General features: G+C 37.2%; 1 protein-coding gene across 1 annotated transcript in view; it reads right to left on the bottom strand.

Annotated features, from left to right (window-relative positions):
* Positions 1-14,816, bottom strand: part of LOC122734474 (solute carrier organic anion transporter family member 4C1-like) — a 120,970-nt gene that overhangs the window by 90,386 nt on the left and 15,768 nt on the right. Inside the window, 3 exon segments of the mRNA XM_043975318.1 lie at positions 11,078-11,099; positions 11,102-11,173; positions 14,397-14,582. Of these exon segments, the coding sequence (XP_043831253.1) occupies positions 11,078-11,099; positions 11,102-11,173; positions 14,397-14,582 (280 nt within the window).

Genomic DNA, 14,816 nt, shown 5'->3' with positions numbered 1-14,816 from the left:
TTGTTTTTCTTGTGTTTCAGTGTGCCCAGTTGTTTCAGTGTCCATCCTAGGAAGGATACCAAAAAGATATATGTCACGTTTTCCATGTCTGGTGCCTTATTGACAAGCTGCTTTTTTTAAGATCTAGGAAATGATACCTGTGGCATCATTTAAAGATTCTGCCTGTGATAATTACATGTCTTAAGTTCAGCAAAATATCAATACTTCTGGGGCAGCTAGGTGGTACAGGGGATAGAGCCCTGGAGTCAGGAGGACCTGATTTCAAATCCGGCCTCAGACACTTGACACTTACTAGCTGTGTGACCCTGGGCAAGTCACTTAACTCCAATTGCATCCCCCTACAAAAATAAACAAACAAATAAACAAACAAATAAATAATATAAATACTTCTTAAAGTTATTCCCTTTTTACCAAGCAAAAGTATGAATCATGCCTTATTGAGTAAATTGGTGACCCTGAGACCTAAGTAGAGATTAGGATCCTATCGGTAATAACACTATGTGTCATGATCAGAACTGAGCTTTAGGAAGAGCACTTAGCTGAATGGAGGATGAACTGGAGTGGGGAGAGATTGAGGCAGGGAGACCAACAAGTAAGCTATTACAACTGTTCAGACATTAGGTAGTGAGGGCCTGTATTGGGGTGGTAGCAGTGTTAGAGAAAAGGAGGCAGGTATGTTGTTACCCAAGTAAAATTGATAGGACCTGACAACAGATTGAATATGGTAAGGAGTTGAGTATGACAGCTAGTTGTGAGTCTGGCACTAGAACACAATGGTGGTACCTTTGATAACAACAGGAAAGTTAGGAAGAGGGAATAATCAAGGGTGAGAGATAATGAGTTCGGTTTTGGACATATAAAAATGTCTACCAGAGACTTAGTTCAAGATATCTAGTAGGAGGTTGGAGATGTAAGACTGAAGGATCAGAGATCAGGGATTGATAAGTAGATCTAAAAATCATTAGCATTGAGATGATAATTGAGAAGTTGATGAAGTCTGAATTAAAATCTGACCTTAGATGCTTACAAGCTGCGTGATCCTAAGCAAGTCACTTAATCTCTATCTTTCTACATCTCTAAAATGGGAATAATAATAACACCTAGCTCCTAGGGTTGTAAGGATAAAATGAAATATAAAATACATATACTTTAATGAAATATTATCGTACCACAAAAAATTATGACTGAAGAATTCATAGAAACTTGGACTGGAAGAGCTGACACAAGGCAAAATAAGCAAGAAAACAATCTACATGATGACTACAATTATTTAAAGGAAAAAGAAATGAATGACCTGTATGATGAATGACTGTAATGTCCAATTATTGCTTTAGAGGGATTGATAGTGAAGCATGGCTCATACATGTCATGGCAGAAAAATGCAATATTAAAGGTGTGGACTGAGTTATATCTTTTCAGATATTGACAATAAAACTCTGATTTGGGCTAGAAGCTTGTTATCAGTAGTTTTTATTACCTGGTAATATGCCCAGTTAGAAGGATTCTACAGAGGAAGAGGATTCATGAGTGAGTCAATTATGTTGGAATGACATAAACACTGTATAGGTGAGAAAGAAGGATGCCCTGGTAGAAGAGAGAGGAAGAATGTGGGAAATCATTTCACAGAAAACAGGCATGGAAGGAAGAGATTGTACATTAGATGTGATATGGGGGATGGGGCAGACAACACTTTAGCCTCAATCAAATCTAAATTGATTCAAGGAGAGAAATATATATATACTCAACTGGTAATAGAAATCTGTCCTTCTCAACAGGGAAGTAGGAGATGAAGGGAAGAAGAGAAAGGGGAGGGTGATGAAAGGGGAGGCAGATGAAAGAAGACAGTGGTCAGAAGCAAAACAAACTTTTGAGAAGGAGAGAAAGAGAACAATAAACAGAAAACAGGATGGAAAGAAATGCACAATTGGTAATCATAACTGTGCTCTTCCAAGAAGGTTTTTTGGTCTTGAGACAAATTCACCTTCCCCTATGAGGCTTCACATGTAGGCATTTTGACAGTGATGTCCTCTTCTGAGTTTGTGTTTTGGTTTTCCCTATCAGCATAGTAGCTTTCTATAATGAGGGCTCTTTTCTTACTAGTATTTTAGTCTATTTTGTGACTTTCAAAATTGAGCTCTGTTCCTGGAGCACAGAGAGCATTCTCACAAATTTCTTGTTCTGGGGGCCTGGGCCTGATAACTGGTTTTCTGAGTGGGGCCTCCAGGACTTGCAGCTTGCTCACTATGCTAAGGTGGCCTGGCCTAGTCATGCCTGTCATGTAGGGGATTCTCAGGCTGGCAATTTCCTTTCTGGGTTGGGTCTGGAAGCCTCATAGCTGATCTATGGTGCAGCTAGGCTATTGAGCTAGTGGGGCCTCAGGGGCTGATCTATGCTCTGGCTAAGAGCTTCCACTTGGCTGGCCCAGACATTGGTCTGCACTGCACTGTGTTCTCCCTTTACCAAGTGAGACAGACCTTTCCTGAAGTCCTTCTAAATTATCTTAAGCTGGAAGATTGTTTCATTCCATCTTTTTGTAGGTTCTGTAGCTCCAAAATCTTTTTAGAGGCTTGATTTAATGTTGTTTCCAAGGGAAACTTAGGCGATCTCAGGCAACTTCCTACGTTCTCTTCTACCATCTTGGCTCCACCCTCAATCATAACTGAGTAATCATAACTGTGAATGTTCTTAGTATAAACTCACCCATAACATATAACAGAATGGATTAGAAACCAAAATACAACACTATGTTGTTTACAAGAAACAGACTTGAAACAGAGAGATACATGCAGAGTTAAAATAAGGGGCTGGAGCAAAATCTATTATGCTTCAGCTGAAGTAAAAAACAAAGCAGGGGTAGCTATTATGATCTAAGACAAAGCAAATGCAAAAATAGACCTAATTAAAAGACATAACTACGGAAACTACATCTTACTAAAGGAAACATAGACTATGATGTACTAAACGTATATGCACGAAATGGCATAGCTTGTAAATTCTCAAAGGATAAGTTTAATGAATTATATGAGGAAATAGATGGTAAAACTATATTAGTGAGGTACCTCAACTTTTCCCTATCAGAGCTACATAAATCTAATCACAAGATAAATAAGAAAGAATTAAGGAAATGAATAGAATCTTAGAAAAAATTAGATATGATAGACTTCTAGAAAAAACTCAATGGGAGTAGAAAGGAATATACTTTTTTATCAGTTGTACATGGCACCTTCACAAAAACTGATGACATATTAAGACATAAAAACCTCAAAAGCAAATACAGAAAAGCAGAAATATTAACTTCTCTCTTTTCAGACTAATGCAATAAAAATTACAGTTGATAAAGGGCCATGTAATTGTAGATTAAAAGTCAACTGGAAACTAAAAAATATAATTCTAAAGAATTAATGAATTGTTTCACAACATGACTACTGTGGAAATATTTTTAACATACACATATAACCTATGTCAGATTGTTTGCCATCTTGGGGAGGTATTGGTGAGGGAGGGAGAGAGAAAACATTGGAATTCAAAATCTTAAAAAAATGAATGTTGGAAACTATCTTTACATGTAATTGGAAAAAAGAAAACACTATTACAAAAAAAAGGAATGAATGAATCAAAGTACAAAGCGTAGAACCAATCCATTTCATTAAAGAGAATGATACACACACCAAAATTTGCAAGATGCAACCAAAGCAGTATTTAGGGGAAAATGTACATTTCTATTTCTAAATGCATATTCAATAGAGTAAAGAGAGGGAATCAATGAATTGGGCATGTACTAATTAGAAAAAGACAAATTAAAACCCCCATTATACAACAAAACTGGAAATACTGAAAATCAGTAGCACAGATTAATAAAAGTTAAAGTAAAAAAAAAAACACATTGAACTAATCAATAAAACTAGAAACTGGTTTTATGGAAAAAATAACATAAATGAATTTAATTTGGAGTTAAAAAGAGGAAAAAACAAATAACTAGGATCAAAAATGGAAAAGGGTGAATGTACTACCAGTGATGTTGAATTTTAAAATCGTTAGTAATAATTTTTGCCAATATATGCCAGAAAAACTGACAACCTAAATCAAATGGATTAACATTTGCAAAAATTATAAACTGGCCCAGATTAATGGAACAATACTTAAAATAACTCCAATTTTTAGGGGGGAAAACCACCCACTAAACAAAGCATTAATGAGATCCCAAAGGGAAAACATTCCTAGGACCAGAGAAATGAGTTCTACCAAACATTTAAGGAACAATTAATTCTAAATACTATTAAACTAGTTTTAAAAAATAGGTTCTACTACAATTTCCTTTTATGACATAAATATGGTTTGAATCTTAAACAAGGGAGAGGAAAAGAAACAGAGAAAGAAAGTTCTAATCAATTTCCTTAATGATATGGATACAAAAATTTTGGCCATAGTTATTCCAGCCAGTATATCTCTATCTACATGTTCTGATGGCTAACCCTACATCTTCCACAATCAGGCTTTCTCTTATACAAGTAATCGAAAGATTCTTAATGAGGTTTTAAACTTTAATAGCTTAAAATTTCACTAAGAGTTTTGGTTCATCCCACATATACTGGGTGTACTGAGACAATGTCTCAATTTTTCTCCTATTATCCCTGAGAATCAAGTTAACTAAAATTTCCTAAGCATCCTACTAAGTGCTAGACAACTATAACAAATGAAATGATATCTACTCACAAAAAAACTTGCATTCTAAGAGGGAAATAAAGACATATAAATATACAGATACAAGTAACTTAATAAATAAAAATGCTCACAAAATTATCAATTAGTAGGGTCGTTTAGGGGAGGAGAGCATTAGCGAGTGGAGAAATCAAGAAAAAGATTTATGTAGAAAAATGGTGCCTAAACTGTGTCATTCTCGTGTGGCAGAGGGAGTGCATTCCAGGTATGCTGCTTTGAGTTCAGTATATGACAAGGAGACTATGCACTCACTATGTATAAGGAACAAAATTGTTTTTAAGAGTACAAAAGAGGGGCGGCTAGGTGGGTGCAGTGGGATAAAGCACCGCCCCTGGATTCAGGAGTACCTGAGTTCAAATCCAGCCTCAGACACTTGATCACTTACTAGCTGTGTGACCCTGGGCAAGTCACTTAACCCCCATTGCCCCAAAAAGGTACAAAAGAGAAAGCAATGTCCAGAGTGACTAAAAAGCCAGGTTGAGGCTTGGGGTATGTGAGGGTTGTAAAAGCTAAAGAGGAGCTTTCATATTTGGAACCAAAGCTTCTTAAACTGTGGGTTTGTAACTCCATGCATAACTGATGTGGGGGTTGTTGCAGCCTTGGTTCCTGAACACACAACATGCGCATTTTCCACTGAGCATACTGTCACCAGGCCCGCACAAAAAGTTCTTGGGGTAAAAAGGAGTCGCCAGTGCAAAAAGTTTAAGAAGCCCTGTTTTAGATCTAGAGACAAATCCTACCTGAATTAAAATCTGGCCTCAGACACTATCTAGTCACGTGACCTGGTCAAGTCCCTTAACCCTGTTTGTCTTGGTTCTTCATCTGTAAAGTGAGCTAGGGAAGATAATGGCAAACCACGTCCAGTATCTCTACCAAGAAAACCCTAATGGGGGTCACAACACAAATGGAGTCATTCACAAATGAAACAACTGAACAGCAACACACTTGATCAGTGGAGGTTGATTGAATAGGGCAATCATAGGATTTATTCTGCTGCCTTAACCTAAAGGAGGGAGAGCAGTTAGGAAGCTACTGCAATAATTTCAGCAAGTCAGAACCTAACTAAGTGGTAGTTGTAGGATACAGAAAAAGGCGTCTGGGTTCTAGGATGCTGCAGAGTAGAAATGGCAATAATCTGGCAACTTCTCAATATGTAGAATGAAGGACAGTGATGAATCCAGGAGAATAACAACATAAGTAACCTGGGAGATTGGAAGAATTGGTAGTGTCTCTGAAAGAGGTAGAGAGAGTTTGTAAAAGGAGAAAGTTTGGAAGGAAAGATAATGAGGTAGACATGTTGAGTTTAAGGTGTTTTCAGGACTTTTGCTTTGAAATACCAATAAGAAACTGGTGATGTGACAGTTCAGTTAATGATGAGGGTGAAGTCAGTCTTAAGAGTAAGGGAAGGGCAGCTAGGTGTGCAGGGGATAAAGCACCAGCTCTGGAGTCAGGAGGACCTGAGTTCAAATTTGGCCTCAGATACTTACTAGTTGTGTGACCCTGGGCAAGTCACTTAACCCTCACTGCCCTGTCCCCTCCCGACCCCCAAAAAAGAGTAGAAGGAGAAGAGGATAGATTGAAGAATGAGAGGAAAGAAAGTGGAAAATAAGAAATTAGAGAAGTGAAGAAGCAAATGGAGACAACTTTTTAAAGGAGTTTGAGAATGGGAAAAGATATATAGAAACATAGCTTAATAGAATCAAGTGAAAGCTTTTGAGAATGGGGAGTTTTTAAAACAGTAAGGAGGAATCAGTTGATAAGGAGAGATTGAAGATTCAAGAGGGAATGACTGAGGATGCAATAATCTGGAGATGTGAAGACAGAATAGATTAAGTGCATATGTAGAGAGTTGGAGAGGTGGAAAACGATGTGATGTCAAGGGTTTAACACAAAGAGAAGGATAGAAGAGGGAGATTTTGTTGAATAGCCTCAATTTTCTCAGGAAAAATAAAGAGCAAGGGCCTCAGGTGAGGGGTTGGGAGGTGGCATGGGAACACAAAGTTACCACACTAAATATCCCACAGAAGTTAGGCTGTAGTACTAGCAAGTATGTAGTAGCGTTCATAGTCCTTTCTCACATTCTGAGAACTTGTTGAGGTAGTAGATAAATCTGTCAGAGGTAGAACCACTGAGAAGATATCTATAGACTGGTCTGTTATATAAGGCAGCAGAAGTAATTACTCAGAAGTAAGAAATGTGAAATAAGTTCTCTTCATGGTAAAAACAATGTGACTTTGGAATCTTAGTACTACTGGATTCCTCTGTTGTGTGTCCTCCTGAGAAAGTTTTTGTTTTTAGGAATAGATTTTATTGTGTAGGGACCTGCTATAAAATATATTTTAAAAATCTTAAGAAATGGTAAATCTATGTCACAAGGTCAGTGATGTAAATGCTTAACAATAATTCGGAACTCGATCTGATTCTCTAAAGCATGATTGTATCAGGTCACTGGCCCAGGTAATCAGGGACAAACATTACCAACATTATGGAAATACTCTCTAATCTCTGGTCCCTGCCACCAGTACCATAGAAGATGTTGAAGGGCTGCAGAATACAAATGACTATGGCAGCCCAATGGCATGTCTGGCTACGGTGGTATTGCTACTACTTGAGTCTACCATTGTTTCTCTATTAATTCTCAGGTTAAATATCACAGAGGAAAGCAGTTACTCTGTGTTTACTCACCGCCTGCAATTATTAATTACCAATCTACCCATTCCCCCAGGCCATAATAGAACCTTAACATTTTCCTATTCTTGGTGACCCAACTGTTATTTGGAATTAATTGGTGATATTTGGCTCTCAATGTTTTAGGATTGATAATGGAGTTAGTGAAAGATCTGGATATGGTTTATGATAGAGCTATACTTCTATTACTGAAGTACAATGGGGAGAGAGAGAAAAAAATTGAAAGACAGAGACAGAGACACAGAGAGATAGAGGACAAACAGAGAGAAAGAGACAGAACAGAAAGAGAGAGTGCAAAACCATGAAAACCTCATGCAGAAAAAGGAATAGAAAACCTAAAATGAGAGAACCAACATGAGAAGAACATCTAAATACAGCCTATTCTGTTTCTAGAATGAAGAATATTATCAAGGTTTGGATATTCAAAGTTTCTGGTTAGAAGTATGAGAGAAAATTGACATCCGAGTGTCCTTGGAACTGATTCCATGAGCAACTCGGTTTCAGGGTCAAGCAGAAAGAGGTAACTCTAACCTGGAGAAAACCAGAGAGACTGCAGGCCGTGGAGCAAAACCAGCATTTTGGGGAAGTGAAGAAATCTGAAATGGATACATCTCAATGGCACATAGAAGAGTTTTTATAGAGAAAACAGTAAGGCTGGATTTAGAATGAGTGGCAATGTTGGCATTCATGTGTGGTATATGCATTCACACCTGCAGGCAAACATACATATCTAAGTTTGCATGGTGTTGGGGAGTGAAGAGTCAGAGGGATGGGAAGATGGAAGGGATGGGGTCCATGTCATCCGTCCATCAAGCAAAGAAGCAGCAGAAATTGTCCTTCCTTCCTCCCAGCTCCCGCCCTGTCACCTACAAACATGCCAAAGTCCCACCATCCTAACTACCCCCCCCAAAAAAAAAAACCCCTTCCAATTGCCTCTACCACTCCTCAAGCTATCTTTGTATATCTCTGTTCCCTTTCAAACATATCTGGCATTCACAAACAGTGTGGAACTGGGCTTTAAAGCTTAGCCATGGACTTTGTGTCAACTTCCTTAAGATAACCTATATTCTAGGAAAATTGGGAGTGGACAGGAAGCTCAATTAAGTAATTTATCTGATGGAAAAAAAAGAAGCTCTTTGCCAATTACCAATGATATGGCTGCATCTAGGGCAACATTCTGGAACTTTTTTTTTTCTCTCTCTCTACATTCTTTGTGATTTCAAAAGTTTTGTGGGTCAAATTCTTTCCTGACTCCCAGGCTCATTACTTCATTACCATTACATCTTCAAACAGATGTCTCATAGGTACCATAAACTCAAAAAGTCCCAAAACAGAATTTATCATGTCCACCTCTGACCCAAAACTTACCCCTCTTCCAAACTTAACTATTTTTGTCAGAGGAACTACCATCCTTCCTACCACCTTGGTTTGCAACCTCAGAGTCATTCTTATTCTTTTTCATATCCAATTAGCTGCCAAAGCTTGCCAATTCTACCTTCACAACAGCTGTTACATATGTTCCCTTATCTCTACTCACATCACCCTAGTTTCAGGCCCTAATCACATCTCACCTATACCATTGAAACAGTCTCCTAATTGGCCTCCCAGTCTATCCATTCCAACCATTCTTGGATACTTTGCCAATTGATATTTCTAAGGCAATTTCAGGATTCTCAGGATTGTCATGCTCTCTACAGAGATCTGTGATCCCTGGTCTCATTTGGCTAGAGAGTGCTGATGGCCCTAATGGCATCAGGGGAAAAAAAGCTGTGGGAGATAGACCAAGAGAGCCTCAGATATCTAGAATTCGTCATAGTAGTAAAAGAAATCAATGCAAAGAACATTAAGAGAAAAGAAGACCAAGGACAGAGCCTTGGGGGAGGCGGGGTGGAGTGCCCACATTTAAACAGTAAAGGAAAATGTAAATTTTAAAGATGAGGTGGCGATTAAATGATGGTGGTAAATAGGAAGCCTGATGAGGAAAAGGCAATGGAAAACAATTAGTATTCCACCTTGAGCAGAAGCAGCAACATCTTTCATTAAAGAGGGAAAGAGAATATCCAAAGGGGGACAAGCAAGTGTGTAAAGAATTAATTGTTATTTGAGGTTTTTATGCTTCTGCACTGGCCGGGGGCTCCGCAAAACTGCACGGTGCCTTCACCCACTGGGTTGTAGCCGTTGCCAGGGCTCTGGCACCTCACGTCATCACCATTCGCCGCCGAAGCGTACATGGGCCTGGCAAAATTATAATGATTGAAGCCTAGTGAGGGCAGTCATGTGACTGTCAGAGCAGCCATCCCATTGGCTGGCCTATGTGGGGTGTTTCTAGAGTTGGGGGAGGAGAATTGGGCATGTAGGTGGAAGTTGGAAAGCGACAGGCATTCTGCTGCGTATTTTCCAGCTGATTCATGGGCGGTGGGATGTTGTTTCAGGCATATATATTTCCCTTCCTCCCCATTTTATTTCCTTTCCTTGATCCTACTGATCCGGTTTGTGTTTTTTTTTAAAGTTTCGTTCTTGTTAAATTAAATCTTGTTCTGTTTTGAGGGAGGTGGCTGGTCTCCTTCCTTGCCCCAATATTGCGGCGAGCCGCTTAGCTAGCACTCCCCAATTAAAATTGGTCCCCAACAAAGCTTATTGTCAGAACCGGGAGATAAAGGAAGTATTTATAGAATAGTTTTAAAATGTAGGCAAAATTGCTTACACAGAATGGGTATTAAAGGATAAATAATAGAAGGAGCTGCAGAGGAATGGCTACCAGCAAAATGGACATAGAAAGGCAGGTCAGGGTGACAGTTGCTGAACATATTTTTGCTATTAGATTTTCTAACGTCCTAGCAATGGATCTACTACTTGTGTCGTGATTGGCTGACAAGACTATGGTATCCCTTACAGCCTCTGAAGCTATGGATAATCTAACCTTCCAATGTCCTCTAATGTGAGCTTAATGTACCCAGGGATAAAGGCATCATTCAATGGCTTAGGGCAGGGGTTATCTTGTCTATGTCTGTTAGAAAGTAATTTCTATTATAGATCCTACCTGCCATTACTTGATACAGTTGTCATCAGGGATATTTTTCTCTTTCTTTTCACTTCCAACACTACTAATGAAGTCTTAGCTGTTATATATTTTGTCTATGGCAAATCAATCTGAAAGTCTACCTTTACTTGGTAATAAGTGATGACAGAATGAGCATATCAATCACCATGGACATGTACTCAAGGTACTATAGCTTAATGACTTCATTGGCTTCTGGGTTGGAAATTAGAGATAGTAAAGCTAAGTATATGGAACCGCTATGTTCTATTGGATGATACTTTTTCATAAAAAATGAATTTTGTTATCTTCAAATTACTAGGACACTTACCCTCACTATAAAAGACACTGTACAAGCATACATAGCATAACACTGATAAAACTAGTGACAACATTAAATTCATATTTTGGTAGTTTGTTAAAAATGCTTTGCAGCCTTCATTACATACAATTACATGGTAAATTAAATACAATAGGAAAATACAACTTCATTGTACAAATATTCTTTCTGAAGAATTAAAAATGTTAAAGGGAGAAAAACACTCATTTTATGAAATATAATCAAGCACAGCATCTCTAAGCATCATTTTAAACAATTTAAAATGAAAGAAAATAAGGAAGAAAATGACTTACTCTTCTTCTATATTGGAATCATATAGATGGTTAGAAGTTGTCCTCCTAATACATAGCCAATAGCAGGGCCAAGGACAGACATAGCATAGCCAATTCCTAGAAAATGCATTTTGAACAATACATACTGTCAGTAATGATCTACTATCTCCTACGGTTACTTTTAGAAGCAATGATACAAATGAACATGGGGATTATAAATATTCCTGAGGTTAAGAAAAGAAAATAATATAAATGATGTTTTCTTACACGTAGTTTATTATATGGTCAAAAATACTTAACTTCTGTGAAGGGGTCCCTGAACTTGGCTTTTGAGTTGCCATAATTTCCAGAAACACTGGAGCCCAGAGCACACACGAGGCCCTGAAATGAATGTGTCAAGGATGAATTCCTCCCCCCCTCCCCAGCATTGACATAATTTTGTTGTTTGCATCCCAAGCTGGACTCCTTGGGAGTCCTTGGGAGTCAAGACCAGGTCCCAGTCAGTCTGCATCCAGACTGGAAAATTGCTTGTGCAGCTAGGACCCTTATAGATAAGCAGACCATCGTATCTTCATAGTTTAGAGTTCCCAAGGGGAAAGAATGTTGCTTTTGCCATCTTATTTATTTTTCTTCCTTTCAGGAGGAGATTAGTACATTTAACCCTTCCCATGACTTCCCTTTTTTCCCTATTTCTTAAATACCAAGGCTTTTCCTTCACTACTGGGCTCCTTAGCATAGGGAATTCCCATATGCATGTGCCTTTCTCTTGTAATAAATTCAGTTGCAAACCCATGTCTCATGACTTGTGGTATTGTTTATATAGATATATATATATTATATATATATATATATATAGATATATATATATATAATGTGTGTGTGTGTGTGTGTGTGTGTGTGTGTGTGTATACATTGGTGTTGTGTAGATATATACATTGGGGTTAAGTTGACTTACACCTGGGTCACATAGAAGCATCAAGGGTCTGAGGCCAGATTTGAACTCAGGTCTTCCTGACTCCAGGGCCAGTGCTCTATCCACTGCGCCACCTAGCTGCCCCCAGTATTGTTTTTTGATTAACCACTTCATAGGAATTTAAAGAACTTACTATCGAATCCATAAGAAATTAGAATGATTTAATATAGAAAATTCATTATTAAGATTTCATTTAAAATGTAATTATTTTTAACATCTTCATATGAAGAACTATAATAATGTGCTACTTTCTGAAATATAATGTCATTTTTTCTTTAAATTTAAAGCAAAAATGGGGAATCTAAGGGGCAGCTAGGTGGCTCAGTGGATAGAGCACCGGCCCTGGAGTCAGGAGGACCTGAGTTCAAATCCGGCCTCAGACACTTAACACTGCTAGCTGTGTAACCCTGGGCAAGTCCACTTAACCCCAATTGCCTCACTAAAAAAAAAAAAAAAAAGGAATCTAAACTAGATCATCTACTTATAGTTGTTTATGAAGAATTTATTAAATTGATTTCATGTTTTTAAAAAACACATTAGTAGCTTTTATTTTCATATAATCTTCATTTCCAAATATATTCTTTCCTTTACCCATTCTCAGCAATTATTTCTTATAAAAAATTAAAATAAGAAAAAATCAGTTTAGCAGAAATCAACACATTAAATGAATATGAAATGAATTCTGACACTACATGCAATTATTCTACACCAATACTACTGTAAATAAAGGAGGTAAATGCACTTCCTAACTCTTCCCTGTGGCAAAGCTTGATTTTTGTCATCATAGTTTCACCTAATTTTAATATTTGTTAAAGCTAACATAATTAGGAATATGGAATGTTGTAATAATTACGTACTTCATAACACTTTACATTATAATGAAATAAATTATTATTAATAGCCAATGATTTGGGGAGATCCAGAGTTCCCTGTTTTTCTAAAGACCTGGTTTTAAAGCTCAGTATCTGAAGGACAGGACTGATGATAGCAGATAGGATTAACATTCTCTTCAATCTAGGTATTGTTAGTCTACCCAATTTTATAAGGAATTTAGTCTGAGGTGAAAATCCAAACCCCATTGTCTTCTCTGCTCAGGCTTGGGTGGAGGGATATAGATTCTTTGTCTAGATTTCCCCCAAACTGGGGGTGATTTGGAATTAAATTATATGATCAAAGTTATATTCCCCAAACCCCTCATTAGAATAAATCCACCTCTCCTTGTAATATTCATTCTCTCTCATCACTTGTTAACCAGCCAGAATTGACTGCCCACCCTCAGGGACGCGCCCACTTCCCAAGGGTAGATAAATTGTGAGTCTACTACCATGACTGGATTGTGGCATTTGAGTGTCACGTGACCCTTTTATTAATAAGATACTAGCAGTATTAATAAAATGATTAGGTACCCAGAAATGATGGTTTCTTGAACTTTTTAAACATCATAATAAACCTGTATAAAATGAAGTGTGAATTATTGTTCTACTTGACTTATCCACAATATTGTGATTAGCGGCATCAATAATAAGAACTACGTTCTAACAGTATCAAATAACTTAAAGAAAAAATAATTTACACTGTTTAAATGCCAAAAAAATAAAATTTCCACAATCCCACATATCTAAATCTATTGGGAGCAGACTTAATATCAAGGAAACCAATCTTGGGCTAGGAAAGATAGCACTATGTCAGCTTACACAGTACAATTATCCTTGCATGCTCTCACTGAGGCCAACCAATTTTAAAGTCTGAGTTCATGTCACTTCTCTGTTCTCCCTCTGACCATATAAGTTAAGTGCTAATGAATCCAAAGAGATACTATTATACAACTAATCCAAGGCAACACAAGAGTCAACTTAGACCTTTAAATGTCCTGGCATTTAAAACAAAATAAAGCAAAAAAAAAAAAAAACAAACCCCAAAACTAGAGCTACCACAAATTAGAAGAAAAAAAAAAAGGATATACAGAAAGCAAGTTGGGGGGAAACCTTGTCAATCTCTATATACCACATATTTTAGCAGCTTTTAGGAAATGTTCCCTATTCAGGGGCCACACCTTAGGTAGCTCCTGCAGTGCTATTGGACAAAAGGATTTAAAATACAACTGAATCCATATCATCATAGCTACCACGATTTATCACAATCAAATACAAGATCTCCTTAGCTAGACTCTAAAAGTGACCATAAGAATTCATTTTTCAGTCCTAAGCAAGTCAATACCTCAAAATAATTTGTTCATCTCATGGAGAATGTCTCTAACATTAGGATAGGTAACTATGAAATTTAAATTTATTTAAATTATTATATCCAAATACAGAACATTTCAACAAGAAGTCAATATGGCTAAACTATATTACTAAGATAATTCACCTATGTAGAGAGAGGACAAGTGTGTGGGAACACTGTCATCAATAAAGGCTGTTCCCAAAGTATAGAGAGGTGTTCCTCCAACTCCAAGCAACATCTGTCCAAGTATGAAGACATATAGATAGTTTGAAAGTGAAGATGTTATATAATGTTGACAAGTGCTGTTGATTCTTGTTTCTGGGCAGGTATCTTAAAAAAAAAAAAGATAAAACTGATTATTATTTTTGGTTAAAGATTTAAAAATTTAAATGCACTACATACATCATTTTCTTTACCAAACATGAAATTTTATTTAACTATTTCTTAATCATTGTTTCTGGCGTCATAATTCAGGCATTTTGCATTTGATTTGATAAAGCAGCAGTACAGTGTTTATACTCTAAATATAATACCATTGAAAAAAATGATATCTGCTATTACAAA

Source organism: Dromiciops gliroides, chromosome 1 (assembly GCF_019393635.1).
Source record: "Dromiciops gliroides isolate mDroGli1 chromosome 1, mDroGli1.pri, whole genome shotgun sequence".
In the NCBI taxonomy this organism is placed as follows: domain Eukaryota; kingdom Metazoa; phylum Chordata; class Mammalia; order Microbiotheria; family Microbiotheriidae; genus Dromiciops; species Dromiciops gliroides.
The sequence above is the reverse complement of the archived record's forward strand: the minus strand, read 5'-3'. Positions and strand labels throughout refer to the sequence as shown.